The following is a 22,183-nucleotide window of genomic DNA, read 5'->3' as shown; positions in this document are numbered from 1 at the left end:
CAAAAAAGCTCAATGAGGCATTACCTCCAGGAAAATGTCCAGAGAAAACGAGGGCTCAATCAGTGTCGAAGAGCAGCCCTGAGTTCCACACAGACTGCAGAGACTGCACTTTCTCACCCTCCTTCGCCGTGGCAGCCATCTAGTGGCCCCTGTCCATTCCAGTGCCCCAGGGAGCCCACCCATCAGGCTCATTAACTGTTTACTGAGTACCAGATGTTGTAAAAGGATATGGTGGTGATATCAGGGTGCATGCCCTGGTGATCCTCCAGGATCCGGGATATTCATAGCAAATCGTTCTGCAGATTTCGGGGAGGTCAAGAAAATGTTGTGCCATTGTGTTGGATGCGCAACTTTGCCGGGTACATCATTGAGTATTCAACATTTTTTTTCTTAAGGCGTCCTTCACCACTTGGAACGTTTTATGTTGTTCTTGTACCATTGGGCTAAAGTCCGGGAAAAGCCTGATTGTGGATAGCCCCCATTTCAATACTTTCTTATCCCTCGCAACTTGCAGTATGGTGTCTCTGTTTCTGTAGCATAAGATTCTCGCTATGATGGGATGCTCAGGTGCCCGCAGGGAAGGCTGCGCTGCCAACGATCTGTGAGCACGTTCCACCATATACATATTGGATAATGGAGGGTTTTCCAGGACATCGACTAATAGCTATTCTACAAATTTTTCCATATTTTCTATCCTCGTTGTTTCTGGGATCCCCAGGATGAGGATGTTATTCTGTCTGGATCGTCCTTTGATGTCCTCATTATTGGTTATGACTTTCTTGAACGTTTGTTGCAGGTCCGCCATCTCATGCTGTAATGTGGCTATTTTATCTTCACCCTCCCCAATTCTCTGTTCAGCTTCGGACATTCACCCACATAGCTTGTCGATCTATATTGCGGAGACATCTACCTTACATGTCAGGGCAACGATTTCTGCTCCCAAACTATCAGTGCTGCCCTTCAGCGCCAGCAGAGCTTGTGTCATAATCTCTGCTTCCAAAAGGTCAGGGTTTTCCCAACTCCCTTGGAAGCAGATCCATAACCCAGGTTCCGAGTGCCAACCAGTCCCAATTGGGACCTTTTGGACCCAGTCCTGGCGCCAGTGGCACCAGGCTCATAAATATGCCCAGTCCCAGCGCTGGAAGCGCCGGGCTCATAATGCTTGGGTGGACTTACCTGCAGCAGACCATGCTGCTTACTTGCCTGCCAGTTGAGCCTCTGATTCTCTTCTGTTTGGAACTACTTTTCCTGTTGGGTGGGGCAGGAGCCACTCCCTAGGTTCAGAACACTGGAACTCTTCTGGAAAGCAGGAACTCTTTTCTTTCCTAGGCGTGGCTGTGGAAGGAGACACCTAAGCACTACAGGAGGCTATTTAAACCACACCCGATGGATGAATCTTGCTTTGCGTTATTCTGCATCCTCTGCAGCAGAACGCTCATCGTGTCTTCTGCATCTGATCCTGGGCCTAAGGAAAAAGGCTTACCATCCTGAATCCAGTCTTCAGCAACACCTATAAAGACAAGAAAGAACAGGTTAGCATTACGGTCTTCAGTGACAGCGCTTCACTTACCTGGTCCATCGGCTGTCACCAACGCCTCGTGCTGCATTCCGGCATCTGAAAGACAAAGGCTTACCTGCTCTTCGTGCGCTCCGGAGGTCTTCGCACTGCATTCCGGCATCTGAAAGATAAAAGCTTACCAACTCTTCGCACGCTCCGGAGGCCTTCGGCGCTGCATCCCGCATCTGAAAGACAAAACAGGGTGCGTTTAAAGACATTGGGGAACTTTAATACTCACGTGCCATTACTCCTTTCCACATCTAACCCAGTGGGTATTCCGGCACCCTGCAGCCGCTCCGAACTTGTACCTGCAAAATAAAAAGACAGTTAGAGCGCATCGTGAAGCAGGCAACAAGCGCTTACTTACGTGCTTCCAGGCGCTTCTATTCATCATACGGGCTCCATCTTCAACTCACTTCAGCCCGTCATCCGCCATCGCCGGAACCCTGCAAAACAAGAGACATCATTACTAAAGACTTTTAAAGACATTAGAATTACTCAAAACTTACCGTTCGTGCAGTAAAGGACGGACAGCAGTCCTCTGAAGTCAAGAGGCCTGCTCCCCTTATCCAGTGAAGAAACTGGTTACAGCACCCTGCCCCGAGGCAGATGGAGAGCACGGCGTTCACTTACCCAAGGTGAGAGCGTTAACCTTTGGGGTTCTACAGGAGAAGAGAAAGGGAAGAAGAGAGAGACATTCAATAACCCAGTTCATTAATCCCATATTTTCTATCTGCAGACATCTTACCCTTCGAGTCAGACATATAGTGCACAGAGGTCCAGCCCAAAGAGCCAGCCGTGAGTTACACATCACCTTTGAAGATACGGTATACGCCCAGTCAAGACCGGCGCCTCTACGGGAGTCAGGTGAGCGTTACAGAACGCAAAGCCTACCGCAAAACTCCCGTCCAGGCGCTATGGAAACCTCGGATACCGACCAGCTAGCCCAGTTACTTGGGGAACTAAGGGCAGAAGTGCATGCAGCCCGTCAGGAAACGAACGCTCTAAGAAGGGAACTGATTATTTCCAAGGAGTGAACAGATGATCTCGCTAGACAATTGCTACAGTCACAAGCCGGACAGACCCCGTTACCCGCATCTGGGGGAAATCTTCCTTCTACATCCTCTATGAATCCAGTGCAGATCAACCTACCTGGGAATGTACCTCTGGCTCCGCCCGAACGATTTTCTGGTGACCCAAAGAGGTTTGCAGTATTTATCAATCAGTGCCGGTTGCATTTCTTATGCCGGCCAGCAGCCTTTCCAACTGATCAAGCTAAAGTAGCTTTCGTGCTTTCGTACCTTAGTGGCAATGCGGCAGACTGGTCGATCCCTCTAGTAAATCAAGATGATCCGGTCCTCCATGATTTTCAAGCTTTTCAGCACAGTATGGAAAAACTGTTGGCAAGACATTCACAGGGGCAGGCCTTGGACAATGAGCTTCTTTCGTTGCGACAAGGTAATCAAGACCTTTTGGCTTATATTGCATCTTTCAACAGACTGATAGTGGAAACTCAATGGCCTGAGGACAAAAGGATTACGCTGTTTTATAGAGGTCTACGTGGAGAGCTCAAAGATGTGTTAGCCCAAGTAGTGAATCCCCCACAAGATTGTTCGGACTATATACACTTAGTCGTTCAAATAGATCACAGACTGCAGAACAGGAAGGCCGATCGTTCCAAGTTTGATGCTCGAGTATTTTCCAAACCGCCAACTCCTTCCAAAGGAGTAGACTCCGGGGAACCCATGCAAATAGGGGGCCTGAAAGGTCCTCTAACACAAAAGGAGCGGGAAAGGAGAAAACAGTTGCAATTATGCCTCTATTGCGGAAACTCAGGGCACTTTCTTCGAGACTGTCCGGTGAAACCTGCCAAGAAGGCAGTAGGAGCTGCAGTTACCAAAGTTACAAACTCTGAGCAGGGAAACGACCTCGCCCGACAAGAATAGAGGTCCTCTTGCCGAGCGTGAAAACCAGTTCCGTGACCTCGCATTTCGTGATACCTATGGTCCTCGTTAGCCCTGATAATCTGGATCGATTACATGCAATTGAAGCTTACGTCGACAGCGGTGTCATCGGCAATTATGTGGATCATGAAATGGTTTTGAGGATGAATCTAACTCTTTGTCCCAAGGCTGTAAAGGACGTCGTTACTACGGTGGATGGAACGGAGATAGCCTCCGGACCAGTAACGCATACCACTCAAGAAGTGACGTTAGTAAGTCAAGATGGACACCATGAGAAGATCATGTTCGATGTGATCAAGGCTCCTCAGTTTCAGATTATTCTAGGAATACCTTGGTTAGAGAAACACAATCCTCTGATCGATTGGCCAGCAAGAACGGTCCAGTTTCCAGAATGTGTCTCTACTTGTCACCCTCCACCTGGTGTTGCACTGGCAGCAATTTCTTCAGAGACTCCCCAGTTACCTCCCGAATACCTAGAATACCAAGATGTTTTCCGGAAGGATCAGGCTAACTCTCTACCTCCTCATAGGTCTTATGACTGCCAGATAGACCTGATACCTGGATCTACTCCTCCTTGTAGTAGAATTTATGCCCTCACCGAGCCTGAGAACCTTCACCTTCGACAATACCTGGATCAATACCTGGCAAATGGGTTTATTCGTCCTTCCAAGTCCCCTGCTTCTTCAGCTTTGTTCTTCGTTCCAAAAAAGGAAGGAGACCTTAGAACTTGTATAGATTATCGCTCCCTGAACCAGATCACCGTCAAGAATAGATATCCATTACCTTTGATCCCTGAACTCCTGGACCAAGTCAGAAAAGCATGCATATATACAAAACTGGATCTTAGAGGAGCCTACCACTTGGTACGAGTAAAAGAGGGCGATGAATGGAAGACGGCCTTCCGCACCAAATATGGGCTATTTGAATATCAGGTCATGCCCTTCGGACTTTGCAATGCCCCGGCCGCCTTTCAATATTTTATGAACGATGTCCTCAGAGAGCTCATAGATGTGTGTGTTGTTGTTTACATTGACGACATCCTCGTTTATTCTTCATCGGAATCTGAACATCGGAAACACGTGAAAATGGTCCTCGAAAGATTGCGTCAACACAAACTTTTCGCTAAGTTGGAAAAAATGTGTTTTCAACGTGACTGAAGTTGAATTCTTGGGATTCATATTATCACCTAGCGGAGTGCGTATGGATTCAAAGAAGGTCGATGCAGTTCTCAAATGGCCATCACCATCCTCCGTAAAAGGTGTGCAAAGCATGTTAGGCTTCGCTAACTTTTACCGCAGGTTTATCCCCGAATTTTCTCGAATAGTCCAGCCCATCACTGCCTTGTTAAAGAAAAACAAACGTTTTGAATGGTCTACCGAGGCGGAACAAGCTTTCCAGGATTTGAAGACTAAATTTATCTCTGCACCAATCTTAAAACACCCTCGCCCCGAACTCCCCTACATCGTGGAAACTGATGCTTCAAACCTTGCCATGGGGGCAGTTCTATCACAAAAGGACCCGGTAACCAATCAGTTGCATCCCGTGGCATTTTGGTCCCGCAAATTCTCGCCTCCTGAAATCAATTACACGATTACTGACAAGGAACTTCTGGCTATCAAGTCTGCCTTTAAGGCTTGGCGGCATTATCTGCTGGGGGCCCGACACACTGTTACTGTGATTACGGATCACCGAAACCTGCAATATTTGAAAACCGCAAAAGCCCAATCCTCTAGACAACTCCGTTGGGCATTATTCTTTGCCGAGTTTGACTTCATAATTACCTATCGACCTGGTACAAAAAACGGTAAAGCTGATGCCCTTTCTCGGATGGGAGTGGAAGAACACTTGATCAACCCTAAACCTGTACCAATCATTCCCGAACAAAGAATTCTGGGTGTAATCGCCACACAATCCATAGAGGAAATTAAGGATAAAGCCAGGCAACTTGTAACTCCAGCAGACATACAGAATTGGCATCTGCAGGGAAAGGACTTTGCAGTAAAGGACAACTTATTGTATTTCCAAGAACGATTATACCTGCCCAGCACAGATTTACAGAAAAAAGTAATCTCTTGTTTTTTTTTTTAAATATTTTTATTCAAAGTTTTTTTTTTTAAAACCAAACATACATTTCAACTGTTGCAATATACAAAAAGCATCATGTGTCATTTCGTGTCCATTAGAACTCCCCAACTCACCCCGCCCCCCTTCAACTAGAGCCAAATCTTCCATGTTAGTTGCTGGAGCATTATCGGGCAGAGCAGTGTCTAAAGGGACATTGCCCAAATCTTCTGTTTCGTCGTTACTCCGGCAGGAATTAGCTATGGAGGACACCAATTGCCGCCAGGCCAGCAGGGGCCCCACTTCCTCTTCGCCCCCCCTGGTGACCGCCTCAAACCAGACAACAGATTCGGCTTCCGCCCATTTTAAGAGGTCTGCCCACCACAGTTCCACCCTGGGTCGATGGGCCGCCTTCCAGCCCATTGCGATCCTGCGCTTGGCCAAAACATGGGCCAAGTCCTTCATTTTACTTATGTGTTTGGAGTGCCTGGGTCTGGGAAAGAGCCCTAGCATGCATGACCACGCCGATTCTACATCCAGCGCCACTCCCCCGCCAGCCAGTCTCGTTTTGACCTCGTTCCAGAACTTGAGCACTTCCGGGCAGGCCCAGAACATATGCAGCAACCCCGCGTCCACCTCCCCACACCTAGGGCATTGCTGCGTGGCTGGGCCACCGAACCTTGCAATCTTCCCCGGGGTCAGGTAGGCCCTGTGGGTAACATACAGCTGAAGCTGTTGAAATCTAGCATTGCGTGACACCTTTTTATGGTATCTCTGTGCCCATTTCCATTGCCCATCCAGCATAGGTCCTCCCACCTCCTCCTCCCATTCCTGTCTTAGTCGGGGCAACTCCTTCCCCGCCCTCTCTCGTAAGAGTTCATATATTCTCGAGATTTCGTGCCCGCCCTCTGACACATCATACATGGTTTCTAGGGAGGTCTCAGGGTCCTTCGCAAGCTCTGTCTCGGGCCATCTTTCTCTAGTCTTATTAATAAGCCTGGCATAAGTAATATATTGGCCTTCATGCACCCCCGCCTCCTCCTGCAATCTCTGGAAGCCCAGCGCCTCATCACCCTGCCATATATCCCCGAGGGTGACCAGGCCTACCTGCTCCCAGTATCTTCGGATTGATTCGAATAGCTGAGGGTCGTCCCCGCACAGGGCCACCAGCGGGGCCTGCCGGGAGTATGGCTCTCGATCACCCATCGTCTTCCAAGTCCTTTGCCAGATCTCCCAGCCCAGTCTCAACAGCCGTCCCCTGCCCACCATTTGATCCCTGCGCAACCACACCACCTCCTGCAGGAAGTACGGGGGCCGAATCTCCATGTAGAAGTCGCACCTCTGCCGAGTCTTCCACTGAAAGCCACCTAGCCACATACAACAGCTGCCCCGCAAGGTAGTAGAGCTCAAAATTTGGCAGGCCTATGCCACCTTTGTCGTACGGGTTCTGGAGCTTCCACAGGGCCACCCTATTCCTGGAGCTTCCCCATAGAAAACCCCTGCACATGCTATGTAGTTTAACAAATAGGCTTCTTGGTATCAGAAACGGGATGTTCACAAAAAAGTGCAAAAGTCTAGGCAGGACCACCATCTTGAGCAAGGCCGCTCTCCCCATCATGGTCAGGGGCAATTTGGCCCAAAAAACCATGCTGTTTTTAATCCCTTCTAGCGCTCTTTCCGTATTGTGTTTGTGTTCTGCCTCTATTTTATGGTAGATGTTTAATCCCAGGTACCTGAACGTTTCTGTCTGCCATGGAATCGGTAGGACAGGCAACCTCTGCGGCGGGACGTTCCTGTATCTGCCCAGAGGAAAGAGGCTGGACTTTCCGAGATTCACCGATATGCCAGAAAGGGTGGCATATCGTTCCATTACCTCTAACACATACTGCAGGTTTTCCTCTGGATAACGCAGGTAGAGCAACATGTCATCCGCATAAAGTGATATCAGGTGCGTGCCGCTATTCGTACCTATGCCCACCTCCCCGTATTGGTGACGCAGACACACCGCCAACGGTTCTAATGCTAGTATGTATAGCATAGGCGACCAAGGGCACCCCTGTCTGGTCCCTCTACTAAGTTGCCAGGCGTCAGATATTATGGCCCCAGTTCTAACTCTCGCCAGCGGGGCGCTATAGAGCAGCTGGACCCACCTGAGGTATCCCGGTCCCATTCCGAATCCCTTCAAGACCGCTTTCAGCCAGGGCCATCTCACCGAGTCAAAGGCCTTGACTGCGTCTAGTGACACTATGGTTAGCTCACCCGATTCCCTTTCAGTCTGATCAATAACATGGTGTAGCCTTCTGTGGTTATCTGTAATGTTTCTACCCGGGACGTAACCTGTCTGGTCTGGGTGTATCAGCTTCCCAATCACCCTCTTCAACCTGTTGGCCAGCACCGCCGTGAGTATTTTGCTGTCCTGGTTGAGCATGGACAGTGGTCTATAAGACCCGCACTCGTCGGCCGGCTTCCCTGGTTTCAGGAGTGGGATGATCACGGCCTCGCGGAGGGACGACGGGAGTTCGCCCTGCTCGTAGGCCTCATTAAAAGTAGCTAGCAGTGGTTGGATTAGCTCCTGCTTATATGTTTTGTAGAACTCGCCAGACAATCCGTCTGTGCCAGGCGCCTTACATGTGGGCAGATTCTGGATCACTACCTCCAGCTCATCAGAGGTGATAGGTGCGTCTAACTCTGCACGCTCTAGGTCATCCAGGGTGGGCAACTCTATGTCCTCCAATGTATCCCGTATAACTTGTCCCATGTCCTCCCCAGTGTCCTCGTACAGGTGCCTATAGAACTTATGGAACCGCCTGTTTACCTCCACTTGGGTGTTACACATACAATCTCCATCGCCCTTGACCTCACTGATCACCGAGCGGGGAGTCTCACACTTATATAGCCAGGCCAGCAGTCTGCCTGGCTTGTCGCCACCTGCATGTATCCTCTCCGTGTATCTCCTGTGATTAAGTCTGCACAGCCTGTCCCAGAGTTCACTGCAGGTAGTCTGCAAGTCTTTTATCCTAGTTCTGTTGCCATGAGCGTAAGGTCTTCTAGCTCCCTTTCCGCTGCTTGGAGTTCCTTTTCTACACCCCCCTGGAGCCCTTTAGTCTTAAAAAATGGCCACCCCGCGCACCACCACCTTAAACGCTTCCCACAGAGTGCCCATTGAGCGTACACTGCCCGTATTTATATCAAAGTATTCCTCAATGGAATCCCGTAGGCCTTCCCGGAACCCCTCATCCTGTAGCGCCTCGGTCCTAAGCCTCCATGTCGGAATCTGCGGTCTTGGGGGCTGGTGTTTCCATTCCACTATCAAGGGCGAGTGATCAGATAATACTCGAGCCCTATATTCCGCCCCCACTATGTCCCCCAATATCTCGGCCGTCGCAAATATGTAGTCAAGCCTGGTATGCAAGTTATGTGGCGCTGCGTAGTGTGAGTATTGCCTATCCTCCGGGTGCATTCTCCTCCATACATCCACTAGGTTTAGGTCCCTCAATAATGTTCCTAGCGCTCTGGCCGCCGGCGACATTTTTCCCGCCCTGTCCATTGATCTGTCCATCCTAGGATTTAGGGTGCAATTGAAGTCCCCCCCCCACACTACCGTACTCCCTGCCAGGGACCCCCGTGTACCATAAAGAGTCCTAAAGTAAGCTGCCATATCGTTGTTGGGGGCATACACGTTTACAATGTGCACTTCCCTGTTCTCCAAGAGGCCCGTCACCACCACCATCCTGCCCTCAGAGTCTGCCGTGTGGTTAAGCACTCGGAACGGCACGTGCGGCGCCACCCACGTGATGACCCCTCTAGCATATGCAGAGTACGCAGCCCCCACCACCGTGCCCTTCCATTTCTTCTTAACCATCTCCTGCTTCTCGCTAGTGAGGTGTGTCTCCTGCAGCAGGGCTATATCTATGCGCATTCTCTTTAAATACAGCATTACTTTATTCCGTTTCAGGTAGCTGTTGAGGCCCCGTACGTTCCAGGTCACAACTTTGAGATTACCCGACGCCATCCGTTCTGGCCGTTCCCATCCCAACCCTACTCCCGATGCTCCCGTTACTGATTAGTTTTCCGGCTCTTTCCCAATAAGTTACAGACAGAATCCCCTTATCCCATCCTCCCCATCCACCCCACAGCACACAACTCCCACCCTCCCCCCTTCCTACCAACCCCCAACAGTTGCCCAGCTCCATCCCTGGATCTCAGGCCTACCCACTTCTGGACCTGTCCCGTGTCTGAGGACCCGGACCCTGTAGGGCGTCACCGATCTAACGGTGACCTAACTAAACAAACTACTATTGGAGTCAGAGAGCGCTCCACAGGAGCTCTACCATCTGTGTCAGGAGAGGCGCGCCCGACGGGACCCGCCGGCAAATACCTTGGCTTCCGTCCCACCAACTCAACAACATCCTATATTCCAGTCCCAATGTCATAACTATGGCACTTAGGGTGCTCTCGTCACGTATTACTTATCCTCAGCCTCTTCCGTCTGGGCCTCCGGTTCTTGAGGTTGGCCCTGCAAGTCCAGCCAGTCCATCGCCTCAGTAGGCGTCTCGAAGAACAAGGATTTGTTCTTGTAAAATACCTTCAGCTTGGCGGGGTAAAGCAGCATGTAGCGGAGGCCTGCTTCCCTGAGCCTCCTCTTTACCGCTCCGAAGTTCATTCGATTCCGCTGCACCAGGAGCGTATAATCCGGGTACGCGTTATATTCGCCGACCCCCTTTCAATCGTACCTCCTTTCCGAAAAAATTCAAGAATCCTTTTGCGGTCACGATAATTCAAGATCTTCGCGATCAGCGGCGGTGGGGGGGCCCCCGGGGCCGGCCTCCTGGTCAGGGCCCTGTGCGCCCTTTCTACCGCAAACCCCTGGGTCAGCACCCCGCCAGTTATCTCCTGCAAGAGCATTGTTTCGACGTATTCCGTGGGATTCGGGCCCTCAATTCCTTCTGGGACACCCACTATACGGATGTTGCTGCGTCTGGCGCGCCCTTCCGCCTGCTCTGCTCTATCCTCCAAGTTCCCAACTCGCTGAACCAGGGCATGCAGCTCCTTAGCATGTGAAGCGCACGCCTCCACATTCGGGATCAACTCCTTTTCCAGTGCCCCTGTGCGCTCTGCGATCGTACGCACATCTTGTCGCAGCAGGTTCACCTCTTCCTGGACCGCTCCGATCTTGAGGTCCAGGCCCACCTGCAGCTCCTTCATGGCCAGGCCCAGCTTCGTTTCCCAGGCCACCTTCAAATCAGCAATTGCTGCCAGCACCTCCTGGATTGTGCCCGGTGGGTCCCCCGCGACCGCTGGGGCGCTCGGGGGAGACTTGGTGTAGGCTTCCATCGTGGGCTGCTTGGCCCGGGGTCTCACCGCCTTGGCAGACATCTTGTCGCGACAGTTGGGCGCGGTCTCACCGTGCTGTCCCTCACTGGAGTCTGTCTTGTCCACAGCCCCCACAGTGTTCGCTCCCGCTCCGCTCTTCGAACACGCTTCAGGCGACAAGCGAAAAGTTCGTTATTGGGATCTCAATAGTTTCAGGCCCCAGACCACTGCTCGCGTCGTCTTCTTTGTGCTGGCTGCCATTTTGTCTACGTCTTCGGTCCTGGACCCGCTGCACTGCGGCGAGGATAACTCGAGCCCGGAGCACTCCCCACGCACCAAACTTTCAGCGAATGTCGCCACAACATTCATACACGGATGTGTGAGTTTGCAGCGCCGGCTGGTCACCGTGTGCGCCCCTTCTTCCCAGGATGGATGCAGGATCTGCGAGCTCCGTGAAGACACGACCTCCTACGTGGCCATCCAAGCCACGTCCCCAAAAGTAATCTCTTGTTATCACGATTCTTTAATGGAAGGACATCCCGGTATGGCCAAGACCTCAGAAAAGATCAAGCGCTACTTCTGGTGGCCGTCTTGGAAAAAAGATATCAGAGACTTTATAATGTCGTGTGGAGTATGCGCCCAAAACAAGAGTCAAAAGGAAAGACCAGCAGGCCTCTTACGCCCTATTGACATCCCACCTCGCCCTTGGCATACGCTTTCTATGGACTTCATCACCGATCTACCTCCATGCTCCGGATACAATACGATTTTAGTAATCGTGGACTTATTCTCCAAGATGGCGCATTTCATTCCGCTCAAAGGCTTGCCAACAGCAGCAACTCTGGCCCGAGAATTTCTCGAAAACATCGTCCGACTGCAAGGTTTTCCTTCGGTTCTAATTTCGGATCGAGGTAGTCAATTTATTTCTCATTTTTGGCGAAGTTGCTGTCGGTCGGCTCAAATTGATGTGAGACTATCGACCAGTCACCACCCTCAGACCGACGGACAAACCGAGAGGACCAATCAAACTCTGGAACAGTATTTACGCTGCATGCTGCAACAAACTGAAAAGACTTGGAAAGACATCCTTTGGATAGCCGAATATGCCTACAATAACTCTGTCCATTCGGGAACTGGGAAAACCCCGTTTTTTCTTTTATACGGCAGTCACCCTCGAACCTCGGAGTTGGATCCCCTCCAAGGTCTTGAAACACCAGCAGTAGACTACCTGCATTCTACAATCACCCAAGCCTTTAAGGAAGCTGTTTCTCACCTTCAAAGGGCTAAAGAACAATACAAGAAAGGAGCAGATCAACATCGGAAGGAAGCCCCTCAATATCAAGTAGGGGATCAAGTCTGGTTATCCACCAAATATCTACCTCTAAAGGGGCCACGCACATTCAACCCAAGATACCTTGGTCCCTATTCCATCACTACCATAGTAAACCCAGTAGCGGTCAAGTTGGACTTGCCCCCGCACATGAAGATACATCCGGTCTTCCACGTCTCTCTATTAAAACCCGTGCAACCTCAAACCCGACTAACTAAATCTCCAAAACCCATCCTAGTTGATGGAGAACTCGAGTTTGAAGTCAAAAGCATTCTGTACTCCAAGATCTCCAAATCTAAACTATTTTACCTAATTGACTGGAAAGGCTACGGCCCCCAAGAGAGATCCTGGGAACCTGCTGAATATGTCCACGCTCCTCGCCTAATCAAAAGATTTCACCGAACGTTTCCTGACAAACCAAAACCCCCGGAGAAGCCCGGTTTGGGAGGGGCCTTGAGGGGGGGTGCTGTCATGATCTCTGCTTCCAAAAGGTCAGGGTTTTCCCAACTCCCTTGGAAGCAGATCCATAACCCAGGTTCCGAGTGCCAACCAGTCCCAATTGGGACCTTTTGGACCCAGTCCTGGCGCCAGTGGCACCAGGCTCATAAATATGCCCAGTCCCAGCGCTGGAAGCGCCGGGCTCATAATGCTTGGGTGGACTTACCTGCAGCAGACCATGCTGCTTACTTGCCTGCCAGTTGAGCCTCTGATCCTCTTCTGTTTGGAACTACTTTTCCTGTTGGGTGGGGCAGGAGCCACTCCCTAGGTTCAGAACACTGGAACTCTTCTGGAAAGCAGGAACTCTTTTCTTTCCTAGGCGTGGCTGTGGAAGGAGACACCTAAGCACTACAGGAGGCTATTTAAACCACACCCGATGGATGAATCTTGCTTTGCGTTATTCTGCATCCTCTGCAGCAGAACGCTCATCGTGTCTTCTGCATCTGATCCTGGGCCTAAGTAAAAAGGCTTACCATCCTGAATCCAGTCTTCAGCAACACCTATAAAGACAAGAAAGAACAGGTTAGCATTACGGTCTTCAGTGACAGCGCTTCACTTACCTGGTCCATCGGCTGTCACCAACGCCTCGCGCTGCATTCCGGCATCTGAAAGACAAAGGCTTACCTGCTCTTCGTGCGCTCCGGAGGTCTTCGCACTGCATTCCGGCATCTGAAAGATAAAAGCTTACCAACTCTTCGCACGCTCCGGAGGCCTTCGGCGCTGCATCCCGCATCTGAAAGACAAAACAAGGTGCGTTTAAAGACATTGGGGAACTTTAATACTCACGTGCCATTACTCCTTTCCACATCTAACCCAGTGGGTATTCCGGCACCCTGCAGCCGCTCCGAACTTGTACCTGCAAAATAAAAAGACAGTTAGAGCGCATCGTGAAGCAGGCAACAAGCGCTTACTTACGTGCTTCCAGGCGCTTCTATTCATCATACGGGCTCCATCTTCAACTCACTTCAGCCCGTCATCCGCCATCGCCGGAACCCTGCAAAACAAGAGACATCATTACTAAAGACTTTTAAAGACATTAGAATTACTCGAAACTTACCGTTCGTGCAGTAAACGACGGACAGCAGTCCTCTGAAGTCAAGAGGCCTGCTCCCCTTATCCAGTGAAGAAACTGGTTACAGCACCCTGCCCCGAGGCAGATGGAGAGCACGGCGTTCACTTACCCAAGGTGAGAGCGTTAACCTTTGGGGTTCTACAGGAGAAGAGAAAGGGAAGAAGGGAGAGACATTCAATAACCTAGTTCATTAATCCCATATTTTCTATCTGCAGACATCTTACCCTTCGAGTCAGACATATAGTGCACAGAGGTCCAGCCCAAAGAGCCAGCCGTGAGTTACACATCACCTTTGAAGATACGGTATACGCCCAGTCAAGACCGGCGCCTCTACGGGAATCAGGTGAGCGTTACAGCTTGGTTCAAAGTTGCGACGTCCACCTGTGGTGTCGCTGAATTCTGTTGCGTGGGGGCGGATGGCTGAGGCTGGTCAGCTTGGGTAAATTGTTTCATTCTTGCTTGTTTTTTCCCAGTGGATGATATTGATGATGCACATTGTCCAGGAAAGCTCTACTCTTGACCGTATCTAGGGGTTATCAAGAGGTCTTATTGTCATTATGTCTCTGCCACCAGGTGGCTCTTCCAAGTTGGGGATCCGTTCAAGATAGTTCTGAGTACCCCTGGCTCTCCCCGTAACCCTCTCGTCGCTCCTGTACAAGGGTATGACAGCAATATCCAGCCGTCCCCGCCGTCGTGGGGGGCAAATATCATCCAGATCATTGAGGATGAGGCCTTTGAATAGTCAGGGTTTACCCCTATGCGTTCCATCGGTGGACACCTGCGACACCAGCTGTGATCTCGATGTGCTGGACAGTGTTCGGGGTTCGTCATCCAGTCTGTACTCTTTTCTTTTCGTGAACCTCCTTCAGTTATAAGGCTGTATGGCCCTAGCAGCACTTAGCTGCCCCTTCGTGTTTCTGGCCGTGTTGTCACGTCTCCCGCTCACTGCTACCTCTGCTTATGTTCAAATATGTGCCACTCACGGATCAGGGTGTCCGGGGTTGTGTCGGGACTCCAAGATCAATGACTATGGGGTTCCAGCGTCCCTGGTGCACTAATCAGTTCTCCTAAACGTGGTCACCCCGTGGTAGGGCCTCTTCCAGACACTCCGCCAATAGTATGATGGTGTAGAGGGGGTCCTAGAGCAGGCCAAGGGCTACGGGCTGCAGTCCAAATGTTCTGCTCCCCTATGGTTCAGGCCATGTATGATCTGCGGGGAGAGCGTTTCTCTAAGGGGTGGGCTGTTCGCACCCCCCATTCCGGGATACAGTGACCTTGGTCCGCCTTTTGTGCTGCCTGGTGCTTCCTTATTGTCCCCAATTCGACTCTCCAGGATGCGATGGAGCAGACCAGGAGGATGTGATCAGCTCTGCCTGGTGCACTGTCTGGCCATCTCCGCCGTGCGGCAGCCACTCGGGTAGCAGAATCCCACCTCTTCATCCGGGTGGGGGGTGGGTTGGCAGCACACCCCTCTAAGTTTGGGTCGCTGGTGGCCTTGGCCCACGGCGCACAGCTCCCGTTTGTCACTACCGGGAGGGCTTATTAACCTCCCAGTGCTTCGTACTTGACTGCGGCCCAGCTTCGAACCCAGGCCCTGTGCCTATTGCGGTTGCATAGGTCACACGTGTTGACCCGTGACCGATGCAGGATGAAGTGGGGTGTTTGGGTGCGCTCTCCCGCAGGGTTCTTCTATTGTCTAGACCGGGCAAGCCTCAGGGGTCGGCTGTAACCCTGCTGCCCCGCTGGGGTCGTTTGGTTTGAGACCAGCTTACTGGAGGGGTGCCCCCTAGTTCCTGGGCGATGCAGTGAGTTCTGTACTGAAGCACTGTTTACAACTGAAACGGGGGGGGCTCACCACTTCAGTCAGCTCTCCCGCTCGGAGACGGCCGTCTCCCGGTTACTCGGCACAGTCTTCCGCTGCAGTCCTCAGGGGTCAGGGATGACGCTCGGTCTCGGGGCGCAGTTCTCAGGATCTCCAGAGATCAGCTGTCGTTGTGTCGGCGCTGTTACATATGCCAGTGTCTTGGGCATCCGTTAACCTCTTGCAGTATAGATCTCTCATGTCTACCGTAGCAGGAGCCGCACTGCTCGGTCACATAAGCCGCGTTCTGCCCCTCCTCCACACACACGGACTCTCACAGGGAGATCCGCACCTTGCAGAATGTCCTGCGGCGCCCCTCCTGAGGGCCTCTCCCGGACCGCCACTTTACCACCTCAGGCCCGGGGTCTTCAAAGGGGCATTCAGTTGCTCCCCAGAGGAAAGCATTGCAGCAGGGGCAAGGATATTCAGAAGGATTAATGAGCCTTTGCCAGAATATTTCAGGCGGTGGCCATCTTGATCAGTCGCGCAACAGCGCCCCCGGGAATTTCATGTTATCAGCTGCATAGGAAAACATTATGTGTGGTGTAATGAATCAGATTTCACTTGGCTTGAAATATAGTGAGAAAGCAATGTTGCATTTCACACAAAAAATGTAAAGCATTATATTTGCAATGAGCCCCCACTCCTTAATGACAATCCCTCCCGGTCTGCCCACTCCTGGAACTCATTAGAGACATAGTTGTATTGCGCCTATATCGAATTACATTGATTAATTTTTATGCTCCCTTTTGAATAATTCTTTAGGGCACAGAGCCAGCAAAGACCATCAAGGGTTTCCAGGCAATTCCTAGTCAGCTAGGCCCCTTCTGGTCTCTTTCTCCCTCTGGGAACCCAGGACTGCCTCAGGTGAAGTCTGCTTCAGGCTTCCTCATGAATAAGGCCCCTTCACCTTCAGATATTATTTAAGCGCAGCACTCATCCATTTAGAACAGGGATCCCCCGTTTTGTCAGCTTTTACAATCCTCATTCTTTTATCACTCCTTGTGTGTTTCTGCTTATATAATGTGTAATATTCCCATTCTATGTCATGGTGACCTCAGACTTTTTGATTGGTCAACTATTTTAATTGGCTTGCTTAACAGGCTAACACTCGTACAGAATACACCCCTTACTTTTTATTGGTTGATCATATTTCTGAACATGTGAGAGGGTGGGGTCTGTATACTTTGGACACAGAATCATGCTTTCCTCCATATTTCCTTGTAGCCTTCATGACACATTGAAGAAATATGGATATCTATACTCCTATGGCCCTCGCGAATTCAGGGACATGCAACATGAATTTGTGCAATGACGTACGACTTAGGTATTGATATTTATGATATTTATCAAGAATTCTACAGCTTTCAGGAATAGATATATTTTGTGGAGAAGAATCTCATGATTTCCAAACATTGGACCTCATTATGGGTCCGGCGGTAACCGTGCCATTGCTACCGGTCGGGTTGCTGCTGGACCCGTAAATATTTACTGGTGCCTGACTTCCCGGTGCCACCAGGACATTACAGCCCTGGCGGCCTGGAAAGTCAGGTACCGGTAAAATGTAAGTCCCCATTCCCCATATGGGAGTGGGGACACGGAAGCACCGGCATCGTTGTTAACGGTGCCGGTCCTTCTGTGACTGATCTGCCTACCGTGGCCGCTGTGCCAAGCAGAGTCAGACCTGTCAGGTACGGCGGCTCCGGCAGGCAGACCTGTAATATGCCGGTCCGGAAACAACGGTGCCGGCACACTTGTTTCCAGACCAGCCTCTTTTGTTTGAGTTTTCATTTGCACCACAGGTTTTTGATTTTATGGGGAAAGCTAATGTCAATGTTACGCCAAGGAGGCCGTCGGTGGCTCCTTAGCGTAAGGCGTCATTTGACGTAGGAACTTCTAAACTTACCCGGCAGGTTGGCCGGCAACGTTCTGCCAGGCGTGCCGCCTTTCTATGTCAACCAATATGGCACTTTGCGGCCCTGTTTCATAGACGCTGGAGGTTACATCAATGGTCCGTGAAGCGGGCGGACTTCAGTTCCCATCATCCTTGGCTCCTTTCTTTCATCCAGTAGGAATCAGGGAGCCCCGCATTGGATTGTATATTACGCTTCACGTAACACGGAAGTAAGCTTCCTATTGAAGTTACTCCGGTGGTTTGTTGCTCCTGAAGTTCCGTCTTCACTTACCCTCAGCTTTATTACATTGGAGATTTCTGCCTGTGTACCAAACCCTCAGCCTGTTTATGGATTATTCTCTTAGCCATCGCCTTTATTTACGATCTCTCCTACCTGTGTACCAAACCTTCAAGCCTGCCTACGGACCATCCTCCTGGACGCTGATTTTGCCTTGAGACGCTTCTGCCCGTGTACCGAACCTGGATTGTTATACGGATTGGAATTGGAACTCCTCCCCTCTACAGCGCGAACAAGCGCACCACAAGTATGTTTGTCCTTACCTGGGTAATCTAGTTTGTCTTTTTTCCTTTGTGTTGTGGCTGCTTACCAGTTAAACTGTTTTATTATACTCCTGTTAAACTTACCTCCTCCGTGCACGAGAACGCTCTGCAGGGATGTGCACCATCCCGACTTTAGAGTGATCCGCGTGCCGTCGGGTGTAGTTCCCCTACTAATTTCCCTATTTTTTATTTTACACCAGTCGTTGTGGACTTCCTCCTTATCTTGGCTATATTAATCCCCAATCAACACGGTAAGACTAATAGCACAGTAATAACCTCTGCTTCCTCAGGTTTTCCCTATCATATTAGTTGAGCCTTTCCCTGATTCCATTTCATCTCTATCTTCATTGTTAGGTTACCTAGAGGGAGAATCAGCTGTAGGCAGTGCAGGTATTACTGATATTATACTGAGAACTAACTGTGTGGAATTCTTTGTTCTTCCTTGATAATAACACATGTTAATTTCTTTACAGCTGGTGACTATAGCGGTGTGTCTTCCCGCTCTTTTGAGTGATCGGTCTCCTCGATTGTATCCTTTGAACAGTCTGGGGGCATATTGCTAAAAAGAGCTCTCTTGCCCTCAACGGAGAGGAGGCCCTGGTTACTACAGACTCTACTATCAAGTCCTGGGTCAAGGTTCCGCTGCATCACCAGGATTACCAACCGGTGAGTGGCAGTCAAGAGACAAGACCTTAAGTGGATTTGGCTGCGTTTCAAGTCCTGGATCTGGTCAGTCCAGCGGAATATATTTGAGGACTGGCTGTACTATTTAAATGTATTTTTTAAGAATATATCTTTTGAGATCAGCCTATGTGGGCAGAGGCATCCCATCAACCAGAGGCCTTGAACAGAAGAGTCTTTGTTAAAGGGATTTGAATGTGTTTCTCTTATGTAAGATAAATATGCCTGTTTGTCTCCAAATGGCTAAGCTAATCTCATGAGACTTAAAGCCCCTCACCCCCATTTGCAAGGCTAAATAGAAAAACATGCATATTGTTATGTTCCCTGGAAGAATCAGCAACATAGGAATTGGAAAACCTATTTGACCATGCAGATGTTTAAAGTCTCATATATAACCATAACATTTAATATGTTTACTATAGGCTTCTAATTTTATTGATAGGCGCATCACAGTATTTTTCTGACATACATTCTTGAAAGGGTAATGAACTTAGTTGTGATTGCTCTAGGCGAAAGAAGGACATGGGGCCTCATTACGAGTCCGGCGGTAACCGAGCCGGAAAAACCGTCAGGTTACCGCCGGACTCGTATTACCATTCCGCCTCCGTGATTCGGGCATTACGACTCCGGTGACCCGTAATTGTGTAAGTCCCCATTCCCATGGAGTAGGACTCCATGGGTATGGGGACAATGGAAACACCGGTTCCGTCTATGACGGAGCCGGTGTTTCCATTTCCGCCTGCAGTCGGGTGGTGTTAAACCTTGGAGTGACACCTCCCGCCTGCAGGACTCTTAATCAGCCAGTCCGGAAAGAATGGTGGTGGCGGTTTTACCACCACCATTCTTTCCGGACCGGCAGGGTCGTAATGAGGCCCATGATTTCCATTCAACGTTATCTCATGTCTTTTAAACGAGATACTGCAGCGCCCTTCGCAAAATGATATTTCATTTGAAACTACATGACAACACTTCATGAAATCAACGAGTTATACACAGTAAGTCTTCATTTGAAAATACATGGTATTTTGGTTTATGAAATTGCAGGTGAATACATTAAACTCTCTTTAAAAGCTTAACAGTGTTTTCCAGAAAATGTAAGAACTAGTACCAGTTCTTTGTCTTTCTCATACTCGTGTAGTAAGGGACCATTTTTAGATGAAAGTACAACGTTTTATTTATGAAGGTGGCTTTCAGCATTGTTACTGTCAATGTAAAGTTGGTCAACCCGAATCCTTGGACCATGAGTACATTTTCACCTATGCAGTGCAAAGAGTGTTCAGTTTGTTGTGAAATTTGTATCATATGTTGGGGGCTGTCTCTCAGGCAAGAAGGTAACCACCTGCATCTTACGGACACTTTTTGTTTGTGGCGTTTGAAAAAAAACACAGCATATGTGAAGGAAGCAGGTTACCATTCTCAACTAGTCACATGTCTCTTTCTTCTACAGTGCCCCTGCCCAGGGTATGCAGACCTTAGTATGTGTAGGAAAAAGGACCAAGGGAAAGATAAGAGGAAAGAGAATTATTTTTTTTTTTACAGAGAAAGAAGAGAGAGGATGCAGTTGGCAAGGTAATTTTCTGTGGTTGTTTGGTTGCATGTAGACACAGCTCTGTAGGACCAAAGCACAGGACGGAAGGAAAAAAAGGTAAATTCTAATTTGTTTGGAATCAGTTGACCAACGTGGCAGTTTCCAAAAGTAATTTGTAATTAAGAGCAAGTCATATTTGGTTGCTTGATTGGCTAATGTTGTGCTCAAGCACACCCTTGAAGTGTGGTGTTTTTTTTTGCCATGGATTATCTTGACATCTTTCCCACTGCGCAGACTCCGAATAGGTATTCTGAGACTGCCAAGCTAAGAGTCAGCATGTGACCCACTCATGAATTATCTGTGTGAAAAGAAGTTAAGCAACGTATGTGAGATGATGTTATTTCTGCACAATGGTACGTTAGAGAAAACTCCTGAGAACATGCACGGTCACAGTTACCAACAATCCACTAACCTGTTCTTGATGTCTGGATTGAAGATTTGAGAATCCACCTGGAACCCCTTCCGTGCTCCGAACAATGTCAGAAACTGGAGAGGCTGCCAAGGAAACCCTTGTGGGGGAGAAAACCCTGTGTAGCTCGTGTGCGCTGGGTGTAGTCGTTTAATGAGCAGCTGAGCAGTTTAATGAGCAGCCTCCTTTAGCGGGAGGCGGTAGCTTGAAGGTGCTCTTAGGGAGCGTAGACCCTTCTGCTGTTGGTACAGTTCTTGTTCTAAACAAAGGATAGAAAAAGAGAGTCGGGAGATCAGAGAGAGGTTAGTAGTGTGAGTTAGTCCAGATGTGCTGCATTATGTCACCAGATGGGATGGTCGCCTCAGTGTTCAGAGGTACCCCTGGGACCGTTGGCCTCAGGGTGGTTCGATGGGAGCCCCTATAAGGTAAAAAAGTTCTTAGAGTCGTGTAGTGTCCAGTTCACCTTCAAGGCGGCGTATTTCTGCACTGATCGGGATAGAGTAGGACACATGATTTCCCAGATGTCAGGCGCCACCTTAGCTTGGGCGACACCTTTAGTCACTAGTAAAAATCCTATCTTGGATTCTTATCCTGCTTTCTGCAACAGTGTAAAGAGTATGTTTGGCAGACAGGAAGTGACTATTGCATCTCAAGAACTGATCCTTGATTTCAAGCAGGGAAATGTAGACATCCTTACTTACATAACCAAGTTCAAAAATTGGCATCTGACACAGCCTGGTCCGATGATGCCTTAATAACCATATTCCGAAGGAGTCTGGTGGAGGAACTGAAGGACGAAGTGTCCAGGGTACCTCGCCCTCATATGCTGGCGGATTTCATCACCTTAGTTATGCAATTAGACTATCGGCTTCAGGAGAGACGGCATGAAAAGAAGAGGGGCAAGGGTTTTCGGTTCCTAGGAAATTCCCTGCCTCATAGAGCACTGACACAAGAGGAGCCAATGCAGTTGGGAACTGCCAGAGGCCCCCTGTCCACAGTGGAAAATCCACAAAATCCCCTGATCCGCTAAATCAGTAGCCATCCCTGTAGAAAGTGTAGACGGGATTCCCCTCACGTCAGGCCCTATCAAGGATCAAACTCAACCAGTCATCATGACGGTTTTATCGCACCAGGAAACTCTGGTGTTGGATGTAATAAAGACTGCACACTACCCTGTCATTTTAGGATTACCCTGGTTGAGAAAACACAATCCTTTTTTTTTTTAAATATATTTTTATTTTATCTCAACCAAACAACATTACAACGAAACATAAATAAAACACCTCAAACAACAAAACCAAACGAACAAAAAATAAGGCACTGCAGTCCCCATCCCTCCCCCCTATGAGCCTGTAGAGTGTCCGCCATCAGTGTCCCTTCCATGCGGTGGGGC

At 49.6% G+C, this 22,183-nt stretch overlaps 1 protein-coding gene across 2 annotated transcripts in view; it reads left to right on the top strand.

Annotated features, from left to right (window-relative positions):
* Positions 1 to 22,183, top strand: part of LOC138467756 (zinc finger protein 879-like) — a 702,003-nt gene that overhangs the window by 114,647 nt on the left and 565,173 nt on the right. The window contains exon 5 of one of the 2 annotated variants that reach the window (XM_069607985.1): positions 20,333 to 20,362. The exons of the other annotated variant lie outside the window; for it this stretch is intronic. Coding sequence (XP_069464086.1) covers positions 20,333 to 20,362 — 30 coding nt within the window. The remainder of the gene's footprint in view (positions 1 to 20,332; positions 20,363 to 22,183) is intronic. 2 annotated transcript variants of the gene reach the window in all.

Source organism: Ambystoma mexicanum, chromosome 4q (genome assembly GCF_040938575.1).
Source record: "Ambystoma mexicanum isolate Mex_15411 chromosome 4q, UKY_AmexF1_1, whole genome shotgun sequence".
NCBI classification, from domain to species: domain Eukaryota; kingdom Metazoa; phylum Chordata; class Amphibia; order Caudata; family Ambystomatidae; genus Ambystoma; species Ambystoma mexicanum.
Note: the sequence above shows the minus strand (reverse complement) of the source record. Positions and strands in the feature narration are given on the sequence as shown.